Source organism: Nothobranchius furzeri, chromosome 15 (assembly GCF_043380555.1).
Source record: "Nothobranchius furzeri strain GRZ-AD chromosome 15, NfurGRZ-RIMD1, whole genome shotgun sequence".
Lineage (NCBI taxonomy): Eukaryota > Metazoa > Chordata > Actinopteri > Cyprinodontiformes > Nothobranchiidae > Nothobranchius > Nothobranchius furzeri.
In genome coordinates, this window is record NC_091755.1 from 42,068,072 (window position 1) to 42,088,831 (window position 20,760).

The window sequence follows — 20,760 nt, forward strand, 5'->3', positions numbered from 1 at the left end:
CACAGCCTGAAGAGGAGACGTGGGTCATCCTTCCCATAGGCTCACCACTCATGGGGGGAATAGCCATTCTATAATGTCAGATTCCTGTCGGTCACATGCTGGTTTCAGCAACAATTATGCAAATAAGCCGTTTTTCCACCGACATAATTATTTATTGTATACAATAATTCATGGATGAGGAACATGTGCAGATGACTGAGACCTTCAGTACCGCAGCTCCCCCGTTCTACCACCAGATGCTGTTCCTACTCATGGTCAGAGCTGCTCTTATATTTAGCAACACTTCCACAAGTACAGATTGGTAAACACCACACATGAGTTCCTGCTCGTGAAACCCACACAGATCTGTTTGTATGAGGGCCCAGGTGGTTTCTGTGGTCCTGTCGGCTTCACCAGACTGTGATTCAGTTCTCAGTTGAGTGGAAAGAGGCAATTAGCATGACCACGGCGTTCTGTTGTCAGAAGAGATCGGCTCAAATTTCCTTAAAAAATAATCATAGGCCTCTGGACATTTGAAAGTCGTTCATTTGTCATAAGTGAAGGGTCCAGGGCTATCTTTTAAATAGGAATAAATGTCTCCCGGCAGATTTGTGGAAAAACACCGGCGAATCGGACCGATGTTTCCTGTCATCCCAGAGCTCACTCTGGCTTTTAATACCTTTAAACCTTTGATGCATAACGGTCACTACAGTGGACTGGTACTTAAAATTGTTATTTATTTATTTTTGCTATTAAGCACAGCTGTTGAAGACTTTATTGCATTTGAACCTCCTCCATTTGTACTTCAGTAAGTCAAGCCAACATATTTCATGTTCAGATTGCACGCTGTCCCCTGAGGTGGACATGTAATCAATTATTTGTAAATTACATTTTACAAAAAATATGTAAATATGAAATTTGTTTCGTTCACACCTAAAGATGAATGAAAAAAATTGTTAAAAAAAATTATGGTTGAAGATTTCATAATTCATGCATCAAAGGGTTCATTTTCTCTTCAGTACAGATTTTCTACTTCTCTCTGAACCACCTCTTGTGTTCAGACGTTGAAGTTTTTATATATCAGGGATTTTGTTCGTAAACTCTCTTAAAAGTTTACGCCGCGTATTGATAGCAGCTTGTTTTTGCCACCCAGCCACTTGCGCATGCGCACAAAGATGAAAAAAGATGTCAACAAAGATCCTCCTGTACGCCTGTGACTGAAGGAGTACGAAGATACGTGGCAAACTTTGTCTTCTTGGAAACATTGGTTTAGAGGTGGAGAAGAATGAGGGACAGATTTGTCCATTTTGAGATCTTGGCTCACGACGGGAAGGGCTGTTGGTTTAGCGTCCGGAAAACACCAGAGAACATCTCTGCTAGTAGAAGCTAACTGTTAGCATTAGCAACTCCACCACAAGGAGATATAAGTAATAAGAAACAAGACTCCAAATCCTGCCGTGTTCTGCCACTCTTTCCTCCAGCTGAATTATCTGTCCTCAAACAGGCGCACCGGAGCTTTTTTTCCCCCTGAATATGACTTACAGGGCATTCCTTCCCACTACAAACCAAAGCAGCTTGCACCTCCCAAAAACAATGATCAGTAAAGAGCCCTGCAATGAGCATTGGAGATTAATATAAAAACGGATGAGCTTTTGTAAAATCCGTTGAAACATTGAATCTCACAAAAACTTTTATTTTCATTCCTACAAAGTCTCTTGAGATTCGTCGTAAAATAAGAACTGAAGGAGCAAAACTCGTTCTAGAGAATGAAATCTGAATAGAAATCATTCTAAATGAAAAACACTATCACAGGGGTGTCAAAGATGCGACCCGCGGGCCGAATCCGGCCCGCAAGCGGGTTAAGTCCGGCCCGTGAGATGGTTGTGTAAACTTTATTTTCATACTTTAAAATGTAGAGTGAAAATAAACGTATCTTTGTGAGCAAGTTTTCTCTGTAATGAGTATAAATAAAACAAAGCTGCGCTCAAGGCTCACACAAGAACTTGAATCACATCCTGAAGATGGCCGCCACTCAGGATGTGACTCCTGATGTTGATGTGCTGGTGAAGCTAAAAGATGTTAAGTAGAATGAGTCAAATATACTTTAAGTGCTGCATGAAACTGATGTAGCCATGTGATCTGTAAGCTCTTTGAATCACTAAGGAATGTTTTTTTTTATTGATTGATTTATTTTATTTTTTTCAAATTTTCAAGTACACTTCAGGTGTTGTACTTGTACTACACTGTCCTCAGGCTCCAGCCTTGTTTCATATTGATTGTATTAAAACATAGAAAACAATCTGAAGTTTTTTTTTTTTAATTTACCGGTCCGGCCCACTTGGGACCAGATTTCCCTCAATGTGGCCCCTGAGCTAAAATGAGTTTGACACCCCTGCTCTAACAGATACAAAAATAATGTACATATGAGACATTTTTCAAGGGTTTCATCTAAAAGCTGCAGCAGAAGGTTTGAGGCTCCAGAAAGCAGCGTTTCACAGTCGATGCAACGCATTCGTCATAAATGTAAGCTGGAGTAAAAAGTGACCCCAGGTTGGATCTGAAGCATTCATTGCAAGCTCTCTCAACGATCCTTGCGTCGTGTAACGTGACGGCACTGTCTTGAGGGGTTGTAGCTCGACTCAACAAGAATTTAGCTAAGTCATGAGTTGCTTAAAGGCGCAGGATGTCCCGCCAAAGGCCGCCGCAGCGCTGCACCACAAATCCCCCTCAGCTCGCTCCAAAGATTTCAAGTCTTTGTGTAGAAGAAGTGATTGCTGGGTACTTTATCAGTATCGCCTCTGTTTTAGACAAATTAAACGATTTCCTTGTTGAATGCAAACCCTTTCCTTCTTCTCTTGCTTTTACTAACTGAACTCCAGCACAGGAAGTCCTTACAGCTCAGGGAGGAGGCAGGACTGTGGATCAGACTCAGAAACGTTCGGCTTACAGAGGGGATTGTTTTATAAACGTGTTCCTGTTATGATTAGCCTCCTTTGTGTGTTGAGCGTAATGCACATTCCTGCTCGGCCTTTTTGTGGGACAGGACACAGCTGACAGAAAGGGGCGTGGCCTAAAGCAGGGAGGAAATGTAAGTGTGGGCAGGAACACGTGACCGTTTCCCCAAACACACACACACACACACACACACACACACACACACACACACACACACACACACACACAAACACACACACACACACACACACACACACACACACACACACTCAGTGACTGAGCTGGGTGGATTTTCTGGTTGGAAAGTCGTGGCAGGATGCAGTAGGAACTTTTGGTTCCTGATGAGTTTAGTGATGTTTCCTTTGTAGCTACGTTTGGTCTCTGGCAGCTCACGATTGTGTCTGGTTTGTGGTTTGGGGAGAGTCTTGGAGGACGTTTTAATGGATACGTGGCTTAACCTGGTTGTTCCTATTGTTGCTGGTGGAGCAGTCTGTTTATGTAGGAGCTGACGTTTCACGCTTTTCTGCTGCGCCGCTTGACTGACGAGGACAGCGTGACAACCAAGTTAACACATTAACTATCCCTGGACTCTTCAAACAACGTAGATGCATGGCAGGCACTCTTGTGTCTCTGGGGTTTTCAACCACGTAGAGAAGGAATGTTGCGAGTTACAACAAGATAAACCCACCGATAGGAGCTCAACATGAGATCCAGTAAGAAGTGGTTAGTCGTACGCTCTAAATTTTACAAGTAAGTCCAATTTCAGTTATTCTGAATTACTGTTTTGCATCGTTTTCTAAATGCGTCCATTCATTCTCTGTGGTGCGTGTCAGGACGTTTAGTATAAAACTTAGTCGAGCTTTACGTGACTCATTAGTTATTTCTGCTTCTTTTTCCTGCAGTGTGGAAGGGGAAGCCCAGTGTCCAGAGCCAGGCGCCCACAAAGACGGCTCATTCAGTCAGACGCCTTACCTTCACGGCTCAGAGCGTTTCAGTGACAGCAGCAGCGCGGCCCCCTCCACCTCCAGGGGCCCGTCGAGCGTGGTGGTCTCCAGCCCGGCCAGCCTGGCCTGGGTGCTGCGAACGCGCCACCAACCAGCGAGCTTAGCCCTTCGGAAGCAAGAAGAGGAGGAGAACAAGAGGTGCAAGGGCCTGTCTGACAGCTATGAACTCTCCACAGACCTGCAGGATAAAAAGGTAACAGAAGGACGTCACAGGATTAGAGTAGCGGTTTGTTGTCCTCTTTGCTGTTTAGAGGTAAAGCAAACCTGGTGATGAGTAAAGAGGCGTGCACTAACAAGCCAATTTGCTGGGTGTGTGTTTCCTCAACTTTGCTAGGTGGAGATGTTGGAGAGGAAGTACGGAGGCTCCTTTGTAAGTCGTCGGGCAGCAAAGACCATTCAGACCGCCTTCAGACAGTACCGCATGAATAAAAACTTTGAGCGTCTCCGGAGCTCGGCCTCAGAGAGTCGTATGACGCGTCGCATCATCCTTTCCAATATGAGGCTGCAGTATTCTTTTGATGAGCGGCAGCCCCAGCAGCAGGCCCAGACACAAACCAACTTCACCCACAGTGTTGCTATAGGTCCTCCTCATTCCCCTGATCCAGACCGCCCAGCAGACTACACCCACCTGGAGGACTCCTTCTCCAAACAGGTACAACTGACGCTGGTTTAAAAAGCTACACTTCCCAAATGCCATCGCAGAACCCCTAAAACCCTGTCGCTCACACTGAATGTGATCTTCAGATACGTAAATACATGTCTGATGCTCTGTCTGCAGGTCAAGTCCCTCGCCGACTCCATCGACGATGCCCTCACCTGCCGCGCCGGTCGCGATGACTCCCAGGAGGGCAGCAGGGAGGGTGGAGGGATCAGCGAAGACTTTGGGGAGTGCATGTGGAGCAGCAGCAGCAACCCGTCCTCCTCCCAAAGAGGTTTGGGAGAAAGAGGTCGGGGAGTCGGAGGAGGGCTGAGTATGCACGGTGACAGTACAGCCACCTCTTACAGTGACGTCACCCTTTACATGGATGATGGGATGCCCTCCTCTCCGCTGTCCCTTGACCGGGCCCCCAGCAGCACAGATACTGAGTACTGGGGGCCCGGTGGTGGTGTTGGAGGGCGCGAGGACAGCAGGGACACAGAGGGAGGAGGTAGCAGTAACAGTCGGCGCAGCACGCCATGCACAGAGTGCAGAGACTACCGTCTGAGGGGAGCTCACCTGCCCCTTCTCACTATCGAGCCACCTAGTGACAGCTCAGTGGACATGAGTGATCGTTCAGATCGGGGTTCCCTGAGCAGGCAGTTGGTCTATGAGCAGGAACCTGGAGTAAGCTCAAGCTCGCCTCAGGGAACCCTCAAACACTCCCCCAACTCAGGCACCCACTCCCCCTCCACAGCCGCTGCTCAGGGTCAGACCAGGCCAACGGGAAGACCCATACCTACACACATCCCGCACCAGGTGGCAGCCCACCACCACCATCACCACCACCCCATCCACCACCACCAGTACCCTGACACGCCTTCATCCTCCTCCTCCCCACAGCAGCCTCCCACTACCCCCCTGTCCTCCTCCTCCTCCACCGCTCTGCCTCCAGGAGGTCTGGAGCAGCCGTGCTGCTCTGACGGAGACAACGACTCGCTCAACTCCACAACCAACTCCAACGAGACAGTCAACTGCAGCTCGGGCTCTTCATCTCAGGACAGCCTGCAGGAACCGCTGCCTCCTCTGGGGAAACAGACGTACCAGAGGGAGAGCCGCCACAGCTGGGACTCTCCACCCTTCAACAGCGATGTGGTGCAGAGACGCCAGTACCGCATCGGTCTCAACCTCTTCAACAAGTGAGCTGTAGTCCTATCATTGCCGGGGACATGTCCCCAGTAATATTTATAGTTGACACGTAATGTCCCCACCACTTTTAGAAACCTGAAGCCGATTTTCTTGCCAGATCTAGTTTTGCTCCCAGCACAAATTCACTATTCACAACTACTCACAACTCTTCTCACACAGTCACGGTTTCTTTGGCTCACTGCCAACTTTAAAACTGCTGCCAGTTTTTATTTAACACACAATCATTCTACTGTGAACAGAAAACTAGAAAGAGGGTTGCATGCTGGGAAATCTGTTCAATCCGGTGTCATCACTGTGTACCGAATCGCAACACCAGTCCGTTGGCTAAACTGTTCGCTGTGAACAGATTTCAGCAACAATGGTTAGCAAGAGAAAAGTGGCCCGCAGCTCACAAATCATTCCTTTGCTCAGAGAGGTCAGCGCTCCGTTTGTAAAGGGGGGGATGGACACGTTTCAGATGGTTTTTCTGCTGAAAAGGGGCCCTGATTAGCAGGATCTTGAATGGATTAATGTTGGATTAACAAGCTGGCAGTCTGCAGTGTTGGGAGTAACGCAGTACAAAAGTAATTAATTACTGTAATGCATTGCTTTTTGCTGTAATGTGGTAATGTAAGGCATTACAGGGAAAGAAAATGGTAATATTTACTCTGTACAATTGTCAGTAACGCGGTAATTACAATGCATTTTTAAACCCAGAATCAAGATGTGTTCCTTAAAAATTCAAATTGCGGGAAACCCGAAGAAAGATCCAGTATCTGCATATATGACGTCATTTATGGACTCAGCTTTGCGGGCAGAGAGGACGCCGCGGTAACGGCTCAGCTGCGTCCTGCACGCGGCCGCTGTAACATTCACAAAATCGCTCCACTAAAACCAAATAATTCACCTGCGATCGTTCATATCGGCGCATATTCTCTGGTATTTTGTGCTTTCCTGACGTGCTTTGCCTCAGCTGAGTTAATAATCTGTGCCCCGGTGATTTCAACTCATTACTGCTGGAGCGCCGCGCATGTGAAGATCCCTTTGGCTGATCGTTAGAAAGTAGGAAGTCTAGGAAACAGTTTTTCTGGAAGACGGAGAAAACATGCAGCATGCAGGAAGAATAGAGAGAGAAAGGGCCGGAAATTATTCACATAAAATCAAGAAAAAAAGAAAAAAGTAGGTAGATTTATCCCCAATACACATGTTTACCAGTGAAAAGCAATAATATATAAACATTTAATATTTATACATGTGATAGAATCAGATCTCCCCAGAAGTCAGTCCCACATCCAGGGCCGTATCAAGGCATTTGGGGACCAAGGCAAATATAGGCTTGGAGCCCCCACCACCTCACTCCCTGCTCAGTTAATATAAGATGGCAGCGTGCTGAGAGTACAGATTGTTGTTGCTTTTATTTAATAAACAATCATTTTAAAGCACTGTTATTATATCTGACTGTTTTTAACAGCAACCCTAGCTCAGACACCACATCACCTTCCACATATATGTCATGAGCTCACTGAGCGTCACATGACCAGATTCATGCTGAAGTTGTATTGGTGAAAGTAACTTCAAGTAATGCTAAAGTAGTGTAATGCCTTACATTTTAAAATCAGTAATATTGTAATGTAATGAATTACTTTAAAATGAGGGTAACAAGTAATAAATAATGCATTACAGTTTTGAAGTAACTTGCCCAACACTGGCAGTCTGTCTGCAGACGTGCTCAAAATAATGTCAGCTTAAAAGCAACATTGACTACTTGAATTGTTTGAAAATATTATATAAATGTCAACACCTGTCTGTAAGCAAACGGATGACTACTTATTTATAGGAATGTCCCGTTCCGATTTCGATATCGGAGGTAATTCAATGTCAGCCCAAACGCACTGTATCGGATTATTTTGGACCGCATCAAAAATCTCCGATATAAGCAATCCGTTCTCATTCACCGCCAATGACGACTAAAGTTGTCATTCGCATGTTTTTACTGTTTGGGCGTCGGACGAGCCCCCGCACCGTGAGAACAAACATCTCCGCTCTAAAGCCGATCTTCATCCGCGTACGTCACACATCATGTGATCAGGAAGCAGAACATCCATGTGTTAGGAGATCGTTTTGGGCCGCTGCTGTAAAAAAAAGTGAGGCGCGAACCGGAAAAGCTTCTGCCGATCACAATTCAACAACGGATCATGAAAGAACGGATAACGCTCGAAACGCGCGGATTCTTCCTGATGTAAGAGGTGAGTCTCCTCCTTGTTTTGGTAGTTTTGGTGTCGACATCATCCTAGCGCGCAACGTTCTGTCACTCTTAAAACAACAGTAAAAACGGTGAAACGCTGGCAGCGAACGAGTTAAGGCTCACATTTTTGCAACCAACGGTCAAAAGAAATTGTCTTTTTTTTTCAATGGTGCTTGTTCTCCGACTGAGTAATATCACGTGATCAAGTCTTTCATACATTCCACACTACGAAATAGATAAAAGTCTGTATGATTTGTGCTGATATCGTATCGGATTGATATCAGTATCGGTCAATGCTGAAGGCTGCAATATCGGTATCATATCAGAAGTGAAAAAGTTGTATCAGGACATCCCTACTTATCTATAAATAATTAATGTCCCCGACATCCACAAACCATTGGATATTGTCCCCGGCACGTTGAAAGACTAACCAATGTCCTTGAGTACTACAAACCCAAGCATGAACGTCTCAGATGTTTATACAGGCCCAATGATGAAGCTCACGTTATTTTTTTATGTAAACTGCAGAAAACCAGAGAAAGGCATCCAGTACCTGATAGAAAGAGGGTTTGTATCAGACACTCCTGTCGGGATTGCTCGCTTCCTCCTGGAGAGAAAAGGCCTCAGCAGGCAGATGATTGGAGAGTTTCTGGGAAACCGACAGAAACAATTCAACAAAGATGTTTTAGAGTGAGTAAATGAACCGGAAACTGAAATGACATAAATTCATTGCATACTTTTTGTTCCTGAGTCTGATTAGAAGCTAGATTAATCATTTTGCTCCATAAGCAGACGTACTGTAACCATGCTTCTGAGTTAGTGGTTTATTTTCCAAATGTGTTCAGCTGTGACTTGTGTGTTTTCCAGTTGTGTTGTGGATGAGATGGACTTCTCAGGCATGGACCTTGACGACGCTCTGAGGAAATTTCAGGCCCAAATCAAAGTTCAGGGAGAGGCCCAGAAAGTGGAGCGGCTCATCGAGGCGTTCAGGTTTGTAGATGAAAATCTGAAAATCTGTGAGTCCGGATTAAACCTATTAATATGCTGGTTGTCTCTTTAGTCAAAGGTATTGTGTGTGTAATCCCACCCTGGTTCGGCAGTTCCAGAACCCGGACACCATCTTCATCTTGGCCTTTGCCATAATCCTCCTCAACACAGATATGTACAGTCCCAACATCAAAGCCGAGAGGAAGATGAAGCTGGATGATTTCATCAAGAACTTGAGAGGTGCTGTTGGACACAAACGTCCCTTTTTAGGAAATATTTACTCTGCCGTTACTTTTACTTCAACTTCAAATGTCCTTGGTTCCATCCAAGGTGTAGACAATGGTCAGGAGATACCCAGAGACCTGTTGGTTGGGATCTACCAGCGAATACAGAAATGGGAGTTGCGCACCAATGATGACCACGTCTCTCAAGTGCAGGCAGTGGAGAGGGTCATTGTAGGCAAGAAGCCTGTAAGGTTCATAGTGAACTTTAATGTGTTATTTAAACAAAAAACTGTATATTTATGGTGTATCTCTGTGTTTGACCTTTGACCTTCTAGGTGCTGTCTCTTCCCCATCGAAGGCTGGTGTGTTGCTGCCAGCTCTACGAGGTTCCCGACCCCAACAGACCTCAGCGGACCGGAGTACACCAACGAGAGGTCTTTCTCTTCAATGACCTGCTGGTGGTAAGGCTGACCCATGGGCTTTGGTTCAAATGCAGTCAGTGGAGTCCCTGTAAAAACCTTCGTTTCACGCTGTGCACTAGGTCACCAAAATCTTCCAGAAGAAGAAAACCTCTGTGACTTATAGTTTCAGACAATCGTTCCCTTTGGTTGACATGCAGGTCCACATGTTCCAGAACTCATGTAAGAAAGTTGTTTTTATTGTCATTGCATCTCTCAGTTGTTCTTCATGACCTTATTTGATGCTACAGAATATTTATTTCTCCTTGTTCTCTGCCTAGACTACCCTCATGGCATTCGCCTGACCTCAGCCAGCCTGGGCGGAGAGAGGAAGGTTCTTATCGTCTTTATGGCGCCCAGTCAGCAAGACCGCACCCGCTTTGTTAGCGACCTCAGGGAGAGTATTGCTGAAGTGCAAGAGATGGAGAAATACAGAGTTGAATGTAAGTGTGCCCTCTGCAGTTCATGAACAGGAATTATATTTATGACCACATACAGTTACGGCCCTTGGCGTTAGAAAAGGAAACCTTCTCAAGGGTTGCTTTCCAGCTTGTTCTGTTCTGTTACGTCTCCCCGTCACTTGAAATTCCCCCGTGTCCTCTTGTGTGAAAATACAGCGGAGTTGGAGAAGCAGAAAGGTGTGATGCGGCCCAGCTTGCTAGCAGGAAGTGTGGTTGGAGGAGGTGTAGGTGTGAAGAGCGATGTTGTGAACGGCACCTTGGGAAGGACGAGTTTTGATGACAACTGCTCCGTGGGTGAGGGTCTCAAACGCACAGCGCTCAGCTCATCTCTCAGGGACCTGTCGGACACAGGTAAGGGCCCCGTGCCATTTCATTACTGTGGGCTGGTGTGACTCTGGGTATCTTGTGCCGTGTTTCTGTTGCTATACCTTGTTTCTCTTTCCTGCTGCCGTTTAGTCACAGCTTGTAGGGCCTCTCTCTTGTATCTTTCACATTTTGCTAACCTGATTCTTCCTGGCGGGGTGCAGGGAAGCGTGGTCGCAGGAACAGTGTCGGTTCCCTGGACAGTACTATGGAAGTAAGTCTATAAAAGACTTCCAACAGCATACTTGCATTTCCCCTCGCTGGTGTCCCATTATCCTGAGCATGCTCCGTGTGCCAACGATCTCGATGTCCACTATCTATACTTGCGTGGGTTTGTGTCTTGCTCTGACACTCTCTGCATGTTCGTGTGTTTTACCCCCGCATGCGTTGGGTGATGATGGTAGTAGAACCATGTGGTTCTGTTCTTTCATGGTTTTTGTAAGACCTGATGAGATTTTATGTTCCTAGGGCTCCATCATTAGCAGCCCTCAGCCTCACCAGCGCTACCCAATGCCAGGCGTTCTCCCTGGCTGCTATGGAACAGAAGATTTCCGGCCTCAACGCCCCATCCTGAGCCCCGGGACGGGGGTGGGGGGTGGGCCGGGGCAGCAACATACCACTGCTGGGACAGGAGTTGGGGGAGTCGCCAGCAGTGCCGAGAGAGCAGGAGCGGGGAGCGGACCTGGGGGGAGCAACAGCAGCAACAACAGCGTCTCCTTCCTGGGCTCGCTATTCGGCAGCAAACGCGCCAAACCACCAGGGCCCCTTATACCACCGGGGCCACCCTACCCCGCACCTGTACCCCCACCGACTACGGGAGGACCCCCTCCTCACTCCCCTTCATCTCTATGCCAGCTGGATGGGGGGGCTTCCAAGATCCAGGCACTACACGCACAGTACTGTCACGTGGGCACCGTACAGCCCCCACCACCTTACTACCATCACCATCGCTTCCACGTCCAAGCCGTCCCTCCACCTTTACAAGGCCTGCCCCCTCATACTTCACAGAGAGGCCCACTACCCTGTCGTCTGCCGCTCGGTCCACTTCACGCCCAGCACCCGCAGCTGGCCCATCTCTCCCAGCTTTCCCAGCATGGCCTCCAGGGTCGATACACCAACATGGTGGTAGGATGTCCCCCACCCCTTTCTCCTCTCTCCCAACATTCCCAGAGCCCACAGTTTGCCCTCTACCACGGGCAGCTTACACACTCTGCCAGAGGGGGCAGCGGCCCTGGTACAAAACTCCCACTTACCCTGTCTCTGTCCCACCCCCACGCACACTCCCAAACCCACCCCAGGCATGCCCAAACACCACACCCAACCAGCCATTCTACTCATCAAACACACTTTATATTCGGCACACTGCCCCACAACCTGCCGTCGGCCTCCGTCAATGCACATCACGCAGCGCCCGCCGCCCCGTATCTGCCCCAGTACCCTCCTCTCTCCTCTATCCCCCCTCCCCCACCACACTCCCCTTTACCCCCCCCTTCGTCCCCCCTTACCCCTCTTACACCTCTCTCCCCTCACCCCCCCCAGCACCCCGCGCAGCCTCAGCAGGGGCCGCCGGTGACGGGTGGAGTCGGAGCGACAGGTACAGGGGGCAGCTCCAAGTCCAAGCCTATCAACCGGATAAGTACCGTGGTGTGAGCCGGACATGGAGCTCCAGAGTTCAGAGGGCAGACGACAGATGTGAGGAGGTGGGCAGATATCGGGCCAGAAGCAAGTCCGCCAGGACTGAAAGTAACAGCAGCAGCGCTGGTGACAAGAGGAAACGCAGGCTGCTCCGCCTTTGTTACTTTCACCTCCGCTTCCCACATATGTAGGTGGAGGCGGCGAGCACGGCTAGAGGCAAACGGCGTGGGCAATCAATTCCCCTCCGGGATTAATAAAGTATTTTTGAATTGAATGTGCATTCTCAGTACAGAAACACACACACTACATCTCATGAACACACACTACCTTTTACCACACACAATCAAAAGAGTCTATAGCCATATGATTTAAATGAAAACTAAATATTTGAGTATATTGCCTCAGTTTGAACTGTTTAAACTAGATGTGTGTGTGTATAAAGCTATTTACATGTGCAGATCATGCTGATGGAGAGCTTATGTGTCTACAGGTTTATGGAGGGTTTGTAGAATGACACCAACCAGCCAACAGAAGAAAGTTGCAAAGGTTTTTAAAAACGTCCCTTGAATTTGCAATAATCCCACTTGGCTTTGTGACGTCTCTGGCCATGGCAAACTTCTTTTTTAAAGGAAATCTCAGTGATCTCGCTCTCGCTAGAACCAGTGCACGTTTTCTGACAATCTGCTGCCCAAATGGCCTCTCGCACACGCAAAGGAGTCACCTAGCTTTTTGCGGCTGTGCTCTCTGTGTGGCCAGTGGAAACCGACGATACAAACAACACATTTTGAATGTTTCTGAAGCCTTTTGCTGTTTTTATTGATATTATAAAATACCCGCTATACCTGAGTATTATTAATATTGTCCAATACTTGTTTTGATCAGTGATTAATGATATCAGCAGATGTTTGTATGTTGGTCATAGGAAGTATTTGCACATGATGATTCTCTGTCTGCCATGCACACTGAAGGGTGTGTGGAGTGTGCCATAGTTTTTCTTTTGCTTCTTAATGATTAGTATTCAGGAGTAATAAAAACAACCATTTTTATTTTTGATCAGACGCTAATGTGCTTCTATGGTTTTTAGATCAGACACAACACAGCCAACAAAACTTGAAATGAGAGATTTTTAGAATCTGAGTCTCCTGGCTCTGAAAAGACCAACAGTCAGATTTAATAGTTGCGGCTCTTTTCTGCGTTTTTGCCGAGGCACGGTTTCACGTGAGGTTTTGTGGTTTTGCACATGTGATGTCTTAATTCAGAAATGGCCTTCTCTTAACCCTCCCCGTCCTTGAAGAAATATCTCCTCACATTTCACGATGCCTCAGCATCTTGCTGAGTGCTTCTTTTTTTATTAGAAAATATTACAAGAACCGAGAATGTAAAATAGCCTTCGGATGCGTACCGTATTTCATGTTTGTGTAAGTGTTAACCCTTTTTTGCTACTGCAGTTTTAAAAGTTCAAACTAAACACCGATGTAGTGGACGACCAGGAGAAAACCTCAAACATCTGGATCCAGGAGAGAACAGAGAGAAGAGACTAAATGAAGACTGAATTAGCTGCTGAGCAAAAAGGCCAAAATGACCGCAAATTTGGGATTTAATGAAAGAGATTTCACAAAGGCATGGAGAGAGTTGAGAGTGATCATTGTTAACGTTATCCTTGGCTATTCTTTTCTTTTCTCGTGTTCTTTTAACTCTTCTTGCATGAATATATCTGCTCTTATTAAATAAATTGTACTGTATAAACATGAATGTACATATTAAATTATACATAAGCTTCTTCTAATCATGGGAAGAACCACTCCCATCCTGTATTCAGGTGCGTGCATGTGAGTGCCACTATATGCACAGACCAACATGGACAGGGACAAAAGGAACGTCCACCTCTTTTCTTTCTTTTCTTATCGTTTCATACTGATGTGTGAGAGCGGCTACAGCGATGTAAAAGCATATGTATCAGTGCACTTATTGATATTATTTTCATCATGATTTCAGATTTTCTGTGTATTATGTGTACCGAAAGAATAGAGAAATGAGATGTGAATATTTATTGCTTCTGATAAATTAAAGTGTCCTTGCAGTGGTGATGTGTGTGTTTGTGTGTGTGTGTGTGTGTGTGTGTGAGTGTGTGTACTTTGTGTCAGGAAAACGGGTTCATTCATGTCACGTTTGCCTAATAAAAACATTTAGGATCATACCGAGTTTTTACATTTACGAAGCGGTAATTAATAATTATCTGACACTAAATTGATGCTGATTTACACAATAAATAAATGAAATTCTTACTTTTTACACTTAATTATTACATTTACACTGTAAAATCTTCAGTGTGACACCAAATTGTGTTCTTTTTACTTTTTCACACACACACACACACATACTCGTTTTACTCTGGCACAAAGCACAAAGATCTGACTGCAGATATTTATGTGGAAAAAAAACAAGTCAGTCAAACCAACAACGACCCTCTCCAAACTGAAACCTCATGTCAGATTTAAAAATATACGATTTTAGCCTTGTCAGAATTATTTATATTGTTTAATTATTACTATAACATACCTTTTTATTTGATATAGCACAATTAAACACAGCATGCAAGCTGACCAAAGTGCTGCACAGGATCACCTAAAATAGTCAATAAATAGCGATTAAAATCAACCTAAAAACTAATTAAAAGTGGAAATAGAGCATTCAAATAGAGTCACTGTCCAAAAGCCAAATCATAGAAATAGGTCGTCAGTCGTGACTTGAAGACAGCAACGGATAATGACTGACGAACTGAGATGGTCCAGAGGACGGGGGCAGCAAACACGAAGGCCGAGTAGCCCCTTATTTCACGGCTGGAGTGCAGAGTAGCAAGCAGTCCGCTGATTTCAGTGAGCAGATTTTGCATCAGCAGCTCAGACAGACGGGGTGATGCAAGACCATTCAGTGCTTTAAAAACAGAGAAGGATCTTGAGTCGCACCCTGAATGTCACTGGCAACCAGTGCAGGTGCGCCAGAACTGGGGTGATATGGCTCTGTCTGTCACTGGCAACCAGTGCAGGTGCGCCAGGACTGGGGTGATATGGCTCTGTCTGTCGGTGCCTGTTAAGAACCTTGCAGCAGCGTTTTGTACTAGCTGCAGCCTGTTCAGGGCCTTAACCGGAGAAGTCACATAGTCCAGCCAGACGGTGACAAATGCGTAAATAAACAATTCTAAATGGGTCCTCTTCAGAATGGGCTTCAGTCGTGTAAGACAGCATAATCAAAAAAGCAGGATTTCACCACTGCATTTATCTGAGGGACCATTGAAAATGCAGTTTCACCCCAAGGCAGGTGACACACTGTTTAGGGTCAGGACCTGGTAGGTTTGGTACTGACGAGGCGCTGGATAGGTTCCTAGGGTCGAAAATAATCCACTCCGTCTTTTGCTCGTTGAGTTTTAGACAGTTTGCAGCCAACCACCCCCTCACATCAGCAAAGCAATCCATCATTTGTACATTTGTGTTTGGCCTAGAGGTGGAAAGAGTACTAACATTTCCTACTGAAGTACAAGTACCAATACTTTGGTATTTTTTTACTCCAGTACAAGTAAAAGTAATTGCCTAAATTTTTCCTGAAGTAAACATAAAAAGTATTGTAAATAAAATGTACTCAAAGTAAAAGTTACTTAGTTACATTTTTGTCAGCGTAGGGATGGCTACATCTAAGTAGTGCAAAATCACGCCAGTTCACAATTTGCTCGTGTGTGCGCACACACACACACACACACACACACACACACACACACGTTTGATGGAGGGATTTCTATCCAATCAGTGAGTACAGGACGTACATGTTGATTGGACAAGGTTGTTCTAGGATTGTATGTTTCAATTGTGATTAAAATTATTCTTTATTTTAAGACAAAAATAATTATTTTTCTTAGATGCCTTCAGCATGTGAGGTATCTCAATGTTTTCATGACAAAACTCTAACATGAGACTGTGCTCTAACCTGTCACATTTAGTGCGCAAATATGTGCCTAATAATTAGTCAAGACGTCTTACCTTCGATTCCCAAACTGCCATATCAAAACGCTTTTGGGACTCTTGTTCAGTGGCGGCGCCAGGGGGGCGCTATAGCTACCCCTGGATTGCACCCCCATAGCACCTCCAAGTAAACAGACCCTTTTACTACCTACGTCATCAAAAGTTGCGCGCGCAGCCTGGCAACGAGCATGAAGGCTTCCTCAATCACACTCGATACTAAAACAGCGTTTTAAACCCTTTGTTTTGAAGTTCTGAGCACATAAAAATGTCGGGTTGTTGCGTGTACGGATGCCAGAATCGCTTCTCTTCAAGCAGTGGACTGAAACTTTACAGAATTCCGAAGGGAGCACATCCATTTCAACTAAATCGGAGGCGTCTGTGGCTGCAGGCCATCAAAAGGGTTGATGAAAACTGGACGGAAAACACGATCCGAAATGCTCGAGTTTGTAGCGCCCATTTTATATCAGGTAAGGCAGGGGTGTCAAACTCAAACTCACACGGGGCCGAAATGAAACTCTGGGACGGAGTCGAGGGCCAAACTTAATATTTGTTGAAAAATTGACGGCAAATTTGCAAATTTTCTTTATCAACATATATGCAATTTTGAACCTTTAAATTTGGAAACAAACATATTTCTGCATTAACACTGAATGTGGAATAACCAAATTACACACGAGCAAGTCAGTTTTAAATAAAACACATCAGTGGTATTCATTACTTGTGGTATAATCAGCATTTTTAAAATCTATTCAGGATTTATGTTTTCTTGTTTATTCATTTTTCTTATGTTTTATTCTCCTTTTTTCTCCTGTAATACGTGTCATCGCTGCTGTGACGTATAGCTTTCCCCACTGAGGAACAATAAAGGGATTTTCTATTCTATTCATCTATCTGCAGCCTTTCCACTTCCTGTTTACTGTAGGTTAAATCTTTTCTCACGGGCCAACAACAAAATAAAAATATCATTTTCTCTTAAATGAAAATGCAACATTTCACCTGTTAACTTTCATGTTTTGGAGCAGAAAAAGAGCATAAAACCAACATATTTAAAGCTCAGTTTGCTCCACTGGTTTACTGTGATGCTCACCTGTTCCAGCCAGATACCTGCATCATGGGGTTGATCTGAGCTGAGGAGGAGACTCCTGTTGTTTTGTTCATCTTCATCATAATAATGACAACATTAGATGACAACAGGTGCTCACAAAGGTTTGTGCTGATGAACATGTCTGAGCAGCTTGACCACGTTGTTGTGTGTCGGGGAGGAAACACAACCACAGAGTCATGCTGGTTTGAGCGTGTCGCTGCTCGCTGGAGTTATATCAGCTCTGTCTGGACGTTAGTTGGAAAACTTTCTCTTTCAGTCGTGAACACGTTACTGAGCGGCTAGAATCTCCGTTTCTGGGCTTCAACGTCAGAAAACAGCTGAGTGAACTCGGCGCTGAGTGAGAGGAGTGTAGTTTGTCCGAGACAGCGGAGCTGCAGACACCCAGCAGCAGGCGCTGGAAAAAACACAAAGGAGGGGGCATGTCGCCTCCGCGCTGACGCCGCAAAGCATCATGGGAGTTGAAGTCTTTGCGGTAAAATCGGCCAACGGGCCAGTTTTAATATATTTTTGATATTTATCTTGCGGGCCACATAAAAATGCTCCGCGGGCCGCATCTGGCCCGCGGGCCTTGACTCTGGTAATTATGTACTAAGATTACACCAGAAAGCTGGTTAACGTGTGTTCTATTAAATAAAGTAAGTTGCGTTTGCTGGTTTGCTTTTAAGCAGTCTATTTATTTACAGGCGAGGTGTCATTGGACTCCTCGAGTCCTGATTTTGTGCCTTCTGTGTTTACGTACACAAAGCAAAGTCCAAACCCCCATGCAAAGATGGACAGGTAATGTTGGACTGCATATTAGTTTAAACTGTGTTTCTCTAAAATTAACACGATTGTACTCTGAGCATGCTAAAAATAAAGAAACCTATGCTATACTCACCCTGCCATGCAGGTACAGTTGGCTGTGAAGACGTAGTTCTCTGGTTTGTTTACTATGACCCAAGCCTCGTACGTAGCAGTCTTGTGTCCTTGTCTTTGGCTAGGAAGGACTTCTGCCTTCAAGACGCAAAACTCAGAGTCTATGTCGTGATATTTTACTTCCTGTACGTGGCCACAGACAACATAGTTGTATGCATCTAACCATTTGTACGCCCATAGCTTCTCACGTGTGTACTTACTGGGCCTCTCCACTAAAAACGTATATGTATCGGGCCACCGGATATCTGGCCACGCACCTACATCTTCCACCCATTCCGTAATGCCACAGGGATCCGGGAGTCTGTTGCCATTCGTTAAAGTGAGTTTAATAATATAACATTCAAGATTTGCCGGCGATAACCCCGCAGCGTAGCTTGATACAGCCTGACACAACGCCATTCTCTGTTGCCAAGCTGCGTGCGCATTCTCGCTGAGATAACACCATCCAAACCTGGCCTACCCTAACCCTACCTACTACATCACTAAAGTCAATCGGTTGCAAGTTTTTAGGAACCATGACTCGATCTGGACTGGGGCAACCTACATAAACCCTAAATAAATGCATGAGAGGAATTATTAAGAACGAAGCTCATTTTTCTCTGAACACAAGTTATGGAAGTGCTTGTCCATCGTTTGTGTCAGGCCCTGTCCACACGTAGCCGGGGATCTGCCAAAACGTAGATATGTTTCTACGTTTCGGCCTGTCATCCACACGAAAACGGAGTTTTTTCACACGAAAACGGATCTTTTTAAAAACTCCGGCCAAAGTGAAGATCTGCGTTTTCTCCGTTTTGGGTGTCTGCGTGTGGACGGACAAAACCGGAGTTTTAAGGTCCGCAACGTCACTTTCTGCGACAAAAAAATGCTGACATCACGTGTGCGACCTGTGTTTACACTAGCCGACAGCATGGATGCCCTCAGAGCTGCGCTCGCTTTATCAATTGTCCAAGCGCTTTTTGCTTGTTTGTGTTTGCAAGAGGAATTACTGCTCCTTGCGGAAGACCACAGACGAAGGACGAGGTTAAGAACGGGGGAAGTACTGCCGCCTACAGGTCTGGCATGTCCTTAACAACGTATTTATCCGGGTACGTGTGGACAGTTTTTTTTAACGAGGTGGTGTGGATGCAAGTTTTTGGAGGGGCGGATATTCGTTTTAAAAAAAACCCGGCTACGTGTGGACTAGACCTTAGAGGCGCCGTTCCCTCTCATCTGCCTGATTGCAGGGGGGGCGGGGGGGCTCCTGAGCCCTGGCCAGGGGCTCGCTGCCCTGAAGCTCCACCCCTGACGTGAAGATGGAAAGTCTGCCTACTTTGTTGACAGTCGAGGTTTCCTGAACGGAGCCGAAATTCACGTATAAACTTTAAATCACACCAAGAATCTCAAGTCTTCTCAAACCCTCTAGACAGCATTCTTTGTTTTCCTACAAGATTTACAGACAAAAAAATAAAGGGGTAAAATATACATTCCAGTACAAAAAAGAGGGAATGGAGAAGCGGAAAAAAGGATGAAGGGTAGGAAAGAAAGGAAGAAAAAAGAGAAAGATAGTTAAAGGTTCATTATTGTTGTTTTCTGATACACATTACTGCTAGCTTCACAAATTCATCTCTGTTGTTAACCTAATGTTTATTGTTAAATAGATAAAGATTTGTTTTGAAATACGCTCTAGTCAAGGCCGTGGGTCAGTTGATGGTGGTTTGGCGCCATCATGTGGACAGTTAATGACATTGCGGTTATTTTATTATTATTTGTTGTTTAATTGTGCAGTTTACTTGCAAAATCTAAACAATTAAGAGGTAAGAAACTCTTTATTCACAGTTTACCTACTTTATAAGTCTTAATGCATGTTTTTTGTGTTTTTTTAGAAACTAACCTTATATCTGACTCCTAAAACAAATGTATCCTTGCAAAAAACCCACAATTCCAGAAATCATCAACAGTAATAAAACAACCCAGTGTGACTTATCTGGAGACTGTAGACTACCAAAATGAGGCAATTCTGAAGAAATACAAACCATAAATGTGAGACAAAGGCTTCAACATAAAAAGAAATCTGCATCCAAAGAGGTGCAACAATTATTCATGACGAGACATAAAATAAATTTAAACGTTTGAAAATATAAGACAATTATGATGCATAGCCTAAATTAGCAAATGCTGCATGCAGAATCGTAGGGAAACAATAAATAGTGATTATCTTTTTTAAAACTGATGAAAAATGACAAAACATTAACCCTGAACTAAATCCAACACGTGGACTCGAGCTGACACGTCATTTTCAGCAACAAGAGTCAGCTTTAAGAGTCTGCTTGCTGCAGGCTCAGATGATCTGAATCGTCTCTCAGCTATGGCTGCCAGGGGGAACTCCCCTAATGAAACTCAAGCCTGTTCAGATCTACTCTTTTTCATTGTTTGCAGATGTCACAAACTGCATATTTATATATAATAAATAATATATATAGGTAATAATGACTGACTGGTAACAGTCTGATTATTATATGACCACCTGTTGATGTGTCTGATTTAATAACTTATTAAAACTTTGCTTTAGAAAAATGTTCATCATATAATTATTATTTAATTCAATAACTAGA

At 45.0% G+C, this 20,760-nt stretch overlaps 1 protein-coding gene across 4 annotated transcripts in view; it reads left to right on the forward strand.

The window, feature by feature from the left end:
• Positions 1-14,221, forward strand: part of iqsec2b (IQ motif and Sec7 domain ArfGEF 2b) — a 54,423-nt gene extending 40,202 nt beyond the window's left edge. The window contains exons 1-14 of one of the 4 annotated variants that reach the window (XM_054745653.2): positions 3,112-3,684; positions 3,837-4,131; positions 4,273-4,590; positions 4,717-5,774; positions 8,537-8,698; positions 8,876-8,998; positions 9,069-9,235; positions 9,326-9,465; positions 9,555-9,680; positions 9,761-9,860; positions 9,959-10,120; positions 10,295-10,489; positions 10,666-10,715; positions 10,984-14,221. In XM_054745653.2, coding sequence (XP_054601628.1) covers positions 3,638-3,684; positions 3,837-4,131; positions 4,273-4,590; positions 4,717-5,774; positions 8,537-8,698; positions 8,876-8,998; positions 9,069-9,235; positions 9,326-9,465; positions 9,555-9,680; positions 9,761-9,860; positions 9,959-10,120; positions 10,295-10,489; positions 10,666-10,715; positions 10,984-12,327 — 4,287 coding nt within the window. In that variant the 5' untranslated portion in view covers positions 3,112-3,637 and the 3' untranslated portion in view covers positions 12,328-14,221. Of the gene's footprint in view, positions 1-3,111; positions 3,685-3,836; positions 4,132-4,272; positions 4,591-4,716; positions 5,775-8,536; positions 8,699-8,875; positions 8,999-9,068; positions 9,236-9,325; positions 9,466-9,554; positions 9,681-9,760; positions 9,861-9,958; positions 10,121-10,294; positions 10,490-10,665; positions 10,716-10,969 lie in introns of those variants that run through there. The other 3 variants (XM_015967253.3, XM_054745652.2, XM_015967257.3) reach the window with 3 other exon arrangements.
• Positions 14,222-20,760: the final 6,539 nt, after the last annotated feature.